Source organism: Gracilinanus agilis, unplaced genomic scaffold (assembly GCF_016433145.1).
Source record: "Gracilinanus agilis isolate LMUSP501 unplaced genomic scaffold, AgileGrace unplaced_scaffold41598, whole genome shotgun sequence".
Classification (NCBI taxonomy): Eukaryota; Metazoa; Chordata; class Mammalia; order Didelphimorphia; family Didelphidae; genus Gracilinanus; species Gracilinanus agilis.
The window spans coordinates 377-9,187 of NW_025375353.1; the positions used below are offsets into that span (position 1 = coordinate 377).

The 8,811-nt window shown below is 42.1% G+C and overlaps 1 protein-coding gene across 1 annotated transcript; it reads left to right on the forward strand.

Annotated features, from left to right (window-relative positions):
* Nucleotides 1–200: 200 nt before the first annotated feature.
* LOC123255239 (cathepsin E-like) lies at nt 201–8,228 on the forward strand (the record flags this gene model as incomplete). The annotated part of the gene is made up of 5 exons (XM_044684079.1): nt 201–357; nt 1,201–1,318; nt 3,426–3,544; nt 4,313–4,512; nt 8,102–8,228. Coding segments are annotated over 5 exons (721 nt in total), but the record flags the coding sequence as incomplete, so codon positions are not given.
* Nucleotides 8,229–8,811: the final 583 nt, after the last annotated feature.

The window sequence follows — 8,811 nt, forward strand, 5'->3', positions numbered from 1 at the left end:
ATTCAAATTCATAGACCTTTGAAATATATCTATGGACGCTTGTTGAGGGAAGGAGTCTTTGAACCTCAGATTAAGAACCTCTCGTCTAGAAATTGACTTGGTTGGGATGGGATAGGATAAAGGTTGAATGCTAGGAGGCATAAGGGATAAAATACTATCAACAATTCTCATCCGGGGGTGGGGGATTCTTTATCCTTTAGGGTGCCCTTGAAGAGACACAAATCCTTACGGAAAACCTTGAGGGAAAGGGGCCAACTTTCCCAATTTTGGGAGACTCACAAGTTGGATATGGTCCAGTACATAGATTCCTGTTCTCAAGACCAGAGTGCAAATGAACCTCTCATCAACTACTTGGACGTAAGGAGAAAAGGGATGGAGGGAACCAAAGGAGAAAGGCACCATCAAGTTGATCATTTGGAGGGGAAATAGTTAATGTCAGAGCCTGAATTTTAGGTACCCTTGGTTGCTAGATCCATCCAGATAAACAGTTCCAAATGTCCACATAATTACTCCATTTTCAGCTCTTCTCTGGCAAAGCAAATCTTTCTCTAGAGCTCAGATAATGAGTTTCTGAAGATATTTTAAAAAATCCAAAAGAAAGAGACAGGAGATTGAGGTTAGAGGAAAGGAGCCAAGGGACACAGGTATCCCAAACCAAAAACTATAAATACAATCCAAGATCTGACCTTCCTGGCTTTATTACTCCAAGCATTTCATTTCATCTCTCTAAGCTGCCATTTCCTTATCTGTCTAATAGGGATAATAACGCTGGTCTTGTCTATCTCACACAAATGTTATGAGGATCAAATAGGACAAGGTATATGTAAGCTTTCTGGAAACTTACACAAGTGAAAGGTATTACTATTTTGTTTTTCATGAACTGATTCCATGAATACACCAAACTAGGCAACAGCATTACTAGGGGCCCTTAGGTTCTTGGGAACAGTATCACAAATGTTCTAATGACTGAACAGCCAACAATTTTATGCCCGAGTTTCATGCTCTTCTGGTAGACTCAAACTATAATGTTTTAACAATATAATTGAAAATTGGCTTTGGTCGAAACAAACTATTTTTTGGAGGGGAGGAGTAAGAGTTGTGCTTCAGTAATGACTTACTTCCCTTTATTTTTATTTAACTTTTTAAAAAACACCCTCTTTTTGCTCCTTTCCACAACTCATACTTTCCCCCTTTTTTCAGATGGAATACTTTGGAGTCATCTCCATTGGTTCCCCACCACAGAATTTCACCGTCATCTTTGACACGGGTTCTTCCAATCTCTGGGTCCCTTCTGTGTACTGTGTCAGCCCAGCTTGCAGTAAGTGGAACTGGGGAGAGGGAGGAATGTGGGTTTTTGATTTGGGGGAAAGTGATTACAAAAGTTCTCCTGGGGATTACACTGAACAAATAGGTTCGGGCTCCCCAAATACTCGCCCCCTCCCATTATAATTATCCCACCATCCTTTAACCTTTCCTTCCTGCCAGGATCCCCTCCAGATGATGCCAGGGAGGAAGGCTCTGGCCACTGGCCACACTCAGGGCCAACTCTTTCTTCCTGTTGGAAATCATTGAGGAAAAACTCAGCAACCCCAAATAGAAACCTTTGAATCTGCCATGACACCTGGTTGAGCTGAAGGAAGAACCAGGAGGGCAGAGTGGAAAATAAATATTCCTGGGCAGGCAGGCAGAGATAGCCAACAAAGCCAAGTTTGATAATTGGCTTGAGGCCAATCAGTGGCTTCTCCCTGCTGAGCTGGGGTCCTGGGAAAGGGAACTTCTTCATGGGGAATTTCCTTCTCAGTTTTATTATGACTATCATTATTAAGGGGGAAAGGCAGAATTTCTTTTTTCAGTGAGGTCAGGCTCATTTAAATCCAATATCTATATCACTAAATTCACATAGACAGGCAGATGTGATGGAAAGAGCCCTGATTTCTGTGTTAAAGGAATCTGAACTGTGCCTCTTACCAACTGAGCTAGCCTTGCGCCTGACATATAGTGGGTACTTTAAAAAACAAAACAAAACCTTGCCTTTTGTTTAAGTTTCAGTTCCAAGGCAGAAGAGCAATAAGGGCTAGGCAATTGTCCAGGTACATTTTAGGTACTTAATGAATGTTTGTTGAACAGAAAAAAAAAAAAAAAAGAACTGAGCTGTTTCAGCTAATCATTTAATATGGAAGAACCTCAGTTACCGAATGTGTAAAAAATGGAAATGTTGATAATACCACACAGGGCTGTTATGAAGAAAGCACTTTGCAAACTTTTTTTAAAACCAGGCCAATGATTTCAACAGTATTGGTTAATGTGAGGATACATATAAGACAATATTTGTAAAGTTCTCTTCAGACCTCAAAGAATTATGTAAGTTAAAGTTGTTATTATTAGCTGTCATTCAAATCTAGGATTCCATATAATTTGTGGCCATTGGCTTGCCCAATTAGCTCTGGTTGATGAAGCGATGTGTCATATGGAGCCAGGAGGAGGAGGATGACAAAGAAAGAGAACACAATTATCAGGAAAGAACTCATTTATCTGTCAATTTTAGGAACAGGAAGTGTCCAAATCGTCACCTATGTGTGGGGTAATGTCTCATGCTAATGATATCACATTTGTAAACCAGTGACTCAGAAGCAGCTGGCCACAATCTGGCTACAAACCAGTGAGCTATTGTGGCTAGTGACTAATGTATTGGACAATCATAGACAAGGTGGTTTACCCAGGGAGGGAACAGATGAGGTACCCAAACCTGTAGAGTTAGAAGGGACCTTGGAGGCCCTCTTGGGGTCAGCTCGGTGGCTAATTGGAGAGAATACTGGACCTAGAGTCAGGAAAACAAGTCATCCTGAGTTCAAATCTGGCCTCTAACACTTACTAGCTTGGTGACCCTGGGCAAGTCACTGAACCCTACTGGCCTCACTTTTCCTCATCTGACAGGTGAGCTGGAGAAGGAAATGGCAAATCATTCCAGTATCCTTGCAAAGAAAATCCCAATTGAGATCACAAAGAGTTGGACACAACTAAGAACAACTGAATGGCAACAAAAGTCACATTTTAAGATGAGGAAACTGAGACACAAAGTCATACAGCTAGTAGCACACAAGACAGCTACATTCAAAGCCTAGTCCTCTGATTCCAAACCCAGAACTCTTTATTATGCCCTCCTTCCCCATCTGCCTTACTATTCTGGGAATTCTAAGGTCTAGGACACCACAGACTCCCTGACAGTATGTGATCCCAGTAGAATGTGAGCTCCTTGAGGGAGGGGACTTTTTTTTCCCCTTTCTATCCTCAGCACCCTGCACAATGCTTTGCAAAACAAGGAATACTTGTTGGATTGGACTGGATTAGATTCAGCTGGATGAACCAATCTTTGATACCTTTGAGAGTGGCCAGGTGGTGATGGGGGTGTTATTTTTACATTCCAGAGAACCACAATCGATTCCGCCCCTCTCAGTCCAGCACTTATATCGAGAATGGGAACTCTTTTTCCATCCAATATGGGACAGGAAGCTTGTCTGGAATCATCGGAACGGACCAAGTTTCCGTAAGACAAAATTTGGAACACTGTTTTTTCCTCCTCTCTCAACATTGGTCCTTCTCTCAGTTCAAAGCCTTGACAGTGACTCTGTTCTTTTCAGTTCTAGTCCTATCTCTGAATTCTTATCTAATGTTTTCTCCTATAGCTAGTAAGCCAGCCCCAGAGCTGGGTGATGGGAAGGGAGAAGAGAGAAGAGAGAAAAAAGAAATGCTGCAGACAGCTAGGTGGCTCAGTGGCTCAGAGCGCCAGGCTTGGAGTCAGGCTGTCCAGGGTTTAAATCTGACCTTAGACACATGCCAACTGCGTTACCCTGGGCAAGTCACTTAATCCCACTTGCCTAGCCCTTATGTCTCTTTTGCCTAAGAAACAATACTTAGTATCAATTCTATGAGAGAAGGTAATGGGGAAAGAAAGGAAAAGAAAAGAAAGGAAGAGAAAAGAAAGGAAAAGAAAAGAAGAGAAAAGGAGAAAAGAAAAGAAAAAGAAATGCTCAAACAACTGTGACTGTCACAGCATCTTAATATCCCCTGGTTTGTATTCCTTCAAGCAATACAGAGTCTAAATCTCAATAATCCCTCAGTCTTCGTTTAAAGTGGGTGGAGGGATGACAAAGATCATGTGGCAAATTTAGCATTGGAATCAGAGTAGGGAAGAAAATTACCTCAGGGCACTCAGCAAAACAGAGGACAACTCTGAAGTTAGCAACTAGGAACTTTGATTTCAAACAGCCTTTCTTGGTTTGTTTTTTGTTTTTTGTTTTTTTTCTCATGCCAGGTGGAAGGGATTACAGTAGCCAACCAGCAATTTGGAGAGAGCGTCAATGAGCCCGGAAGCACTTTTGTGAATGCAGAGTTTGATGGGATCCTAGGGCTGGCCTACCCGTCATTGGCTGTGGGAGGGGTCACTCCCGTGTTCGACAATATGATGGCCCAAAATCTGGTGGATATACCTATGTTTTCCGTTTATATGACCAGGTAATGATTGCAGCTCATATTACTATATCAGTTCATGGTTTCTAAAGCACATGCCATCTGTGGTCTGTCTACTTGATTCCCACAAAACCTTTGTGAAGTAGATAATTCAAGAATTATTATACCCATTTTGCAGATGAGAAAACTCAAGCTCTGAAGTGGCATAATTTGCCCAAGGTCATAAAGGTAGTAAGTCCTCTGACTCCAAATTCAGTACTTTTTTTTAAAAAACTCTTACCTCCTGTCTTAGAATTGATACCAAGAACTGATGTTCCAAGGCAGAAGAATGGTAAGTGCTAGACAACTGGGGTTAAGTGACTTGTCCAGGATCACACGTCTAGAAAATGTCTGAGACCAGATTAGAACCCTGGACATCCTGTCTTTAGGCCTGGCTCTCCACTGAGCCACCTAACTGCTCCAAATTCAGTATTCTTTTCACCTTCTTGGTCCTGGAAGTCAAATACTGAGTATTAAGAATCCTTGCATTGAATAGGTCCTGTAAAGGGATAGAGTCTATTTCCTTAAATATATCTTCATTTAAGTTATCCAAGATGGCAGACTTCACAAATGACTCTGGTTGAGTGAATGAATGAATGAATGAATGAATGATGCACCATCCTATTTTCTGAGTTCAGCAAAAGAAATTCCATAACCTTTTTTCACTCAGCCCCTCCCAATCAGGGAGATTTTTCTTAGAGCTAACCTGCTCTATCCTGCTTAAACAAAACATATTGTCTTTAGATGTCTCCTTGGCAAATTTTGTGATGAAGAATGTGTCCACGTGGATGATAAACTTACTGTGTATAGTACACTTTGGCTCTAGTTTTGCTGGGCCTCCCATATGAGACCAGGGCCTGATCTAGCCAAAATTATGAGGTTAACGAATACTTAGCTTTCCTCCAGTCTCTGTTCAAGTGCCATCTCCCGCGAAAGACCTTTCCTATTGGTCAGTGTCCTCCCCACAGTTTTTAATAAATGCTTGTTTAATAAACATGTTTAATACATGCTTGTTAAATTGAATGGAATCGGCTATCTCATAAGGTAGTGAGTTCTATGTCACTGGAGATATTCAAACAGAGTTTCTTTTGAAGACCATTTGCAAGAGTATTTTAGAAGGAATACTTGCATCAAGGAGCAGGATTGGACTAGAAAATCTCCAACGTGCTTCCAGAACAAGAATTCTGTGATTCTATGTAGATGCTCCCTCTGTCCATATGGTAGGCAGGTGGTGGCTGTCAAAACCTGTGCGTATTTTTCACAGCCCATGAATCTCCACCTGTCTCTCCAGCTTCTGGAGAAGAGGAAATTTTCATCCATGAATTCCTCCATAAACTCCTTCTGCCCCATTTAGATCCTGTACAACCAGGATGTTTTTTAACCTCCTATTCAAGATCCCCAGAGGGTTGATTGACTCATCCAGTGTAGCTCAGGCAGACACACCCCAAAGCACAGAATTTGGGGGATAAAGAGGAGACTCGGAGGTCTTGGAGCACGGCACACCTATAAAGGATCCGCTCTACGGCAGCCCAGCAGATGGGCAGCCAGCTTCTTCCCATCTCCCAAGGCAGAGCGTTCCACTTTGTGGGGCAGCTCTCAGTCTTAGCAACTTGGGATTGACATCAAGCCTCAACTTGCCCTTTTGTGACTTCAATCCATGCAGAACATGTCTAATTCCTCTTTCCCATGATGGCCCTTCAGATGCCTGAAGCAGCTCTACCTCCCCCTAACATGTCCCCTTCTCTAGGCTAAACATACCTGGTTCCTTCAAGCAGCTCTAGTCCAGCCTCCTTGCCATCCTTGTCACCTTCCTCATGATGCTCCCCAACTTCTCTGTAAATCTCCTCTCTAAAATGGGACACCTAGACTGGAGAACAATAACCCGAATGTGGTTTGACCAGAGCAAAGTGGGACCTGGCTATCCAGGGTTGCTTAAAAGCAGCCTGGAGGATCTGAGTTCAAATCCATCCTCAGATAGACTTTCTACCTGTGAGACCCTGGACAAGTTATTTAATCTCTGCCTATCTCAGTTTCCTCATCTATAAAATGGGGATAATAATACCACCTACTTCTGAGGGTTTTTGTAAGGATAAAATGAGGTCATATTTGTGAAGTACTTTACAATATATAAATTATATATGTTCTAGAGATAAATAAATCACATATGAGTATGTAACAAAGAATTATAATATATAAATATTAAAGTCTGAACACCATGCCTCATGTAGTGCAATCTGATGTTGCATTATTGCTGTCTGGTGCCAGAGACAAGGTACATGATGCAAAAGATGAAAAGAAGAACCCAAGATTAAAATATCATGGTGGAGGGAGCAACTAGGTAGCTCAAAGGATGGAGAGCCAGGTCCAGAGATGGGAGGTCCTAGGTTCAAATCTGGCCTCAGATACTTCCTAGCTGTGTGCCTTGGGCAAGTCACTTAACCCCCATTGCCTAGCCCTTACCACTCTTCTGCCTTGGAACCAATTCACAGTATTGATTCTAAGACAGAAGGGAAGGGTTTTAAAAAAAACTGTATCAAGGGCAACTAGGTGACTCAGTGGATAAAGGCTAGACCCAGAGATGAGAGGTCCTGGGTTCAAATGTGTCCTCAAATACTTCCTAGCTGTATGACCCTGAACAAGTCACTTAACCCCCATTGCCCAGTCTTTCTTCTGCCTTGGAACCAATACACAGTATTGATTCTAAGCTGGAAGGTAAGAGTTTAAGGAAAACCCTGGGACTTGGAGTCAGGGAACCTGAACGCGAGCTGTGGGTCTGATGTCTAATAGCCATTAGATGTGAAGTAAGTCTTTAGTGAGGTCATAGATGAATCCTTCAAACAATGGCCTTGTAATCCAGAGGCTGTGAGGTGGATCCTTGCTAGGGAGGTGAGGTGGGGGAAGTGGGGATTTTGTGGTTGGGAGGGTGGCGTAGGGAGTGTGGGAGTTAGCAGTGATATAGTGAAAAGAGTTCTAGACACTGAATCAGAGATATTGAGTCTCTGCCACCTACTCTCTGTGTTACCCTGACCAAAATCATTTAACCTCTCCGGCCTTCTACAGCCCCATTTCTTTAAAAAAAAAATCAATTTCTAAATTTCCTTCCAGCTCTAAATCTATAATCCTAAATCATTTCACCTACCCATGCCTCAATTTCTTCACCCGTACGATAGGAAAAGAACCTCTTAAGAGTTTTTCTAAGGATCAAATAATGTAAGGAATTCTACTTGGGGGCAGCTAGGTAACTTAATGGATAGAGCTTTGAGCTTGGAGTCAGGAAGACTCTTCTTCCTGACTTGGAATCTGGCCTCTAGACACTTACTAGCTGTGACCCTGGGTAAGTCACTTAACCTTGTCTGCCTCAGTTTCCTCTGTGAAATGAGCTGGAGAAGGAAATGGATGACCACTCCAGTATCTTTGCCAAGAAAACCCTGAAGGGCTCACCAAGAGTCAGACATGACTGAAACAACTGAACAATAATAATAACAATTTCATTTGGGGCATCTACAAGAAAATGATGCAAGCAGAACACAGACATGTTTTGGGGGGATTTTTGACATCTCTCCCTCACTGGCCATCTGACTTTCTCTTCCTATAGGAATCCAGATAGCACCACTGGAAGTGAGCTCATTTTTGGAGGTTATGATCACACTCATTTCTCTGGGAGTCTGAACTGGGTGCCAGTCACTAAACAGGGCTACTGGCAAATAGCACTGGACAAGTAAGTGTTTTCCATGGGGTGACATTGACTTACTTACAGAAAAGAACATATGGGACGTGCTCTCAAAAGCTTTATTAGTAGACAACTTGATCCAGTGGAAAGTGTGCTCACCTTGGAGTCCAGGATCTAAATCTCAGTTCTAAACCTCATTTTTTTTGATTTGTAGAATAAAGAGGTTGGATTAGATGACATCTCAGGTCCCTTCTGGCTCTAGATCTGGGATCCTATGCCACGTCAGGATCCTAGTTAGGTTTTTTACTATGTATCTATATCTATATCTATATCTACACACATATATATATGTTGCATTTTGACGCAGTAGATGCATGTCCAAAAATAATTCTGCAAAAATCAGTAGCAAATAAGTAGCTTGTTAGAGACCACTAGTATGAGTGTTCCCTTCCTCAATGTAGATTGCATTCCCTCCAGCTAGACTTTGTGAGACGTTTAGGCAAAATGTCATCTTCCCAATCTCGTAATGAGTCTTTCTATTATTACCTATGCTGATAGTTGGATGTACTCCTTAGAAGTTGGAAGTACTTAATATTTAAAGCCTTTTCAGGCCTTGGCTAGTCCTACCACCATTT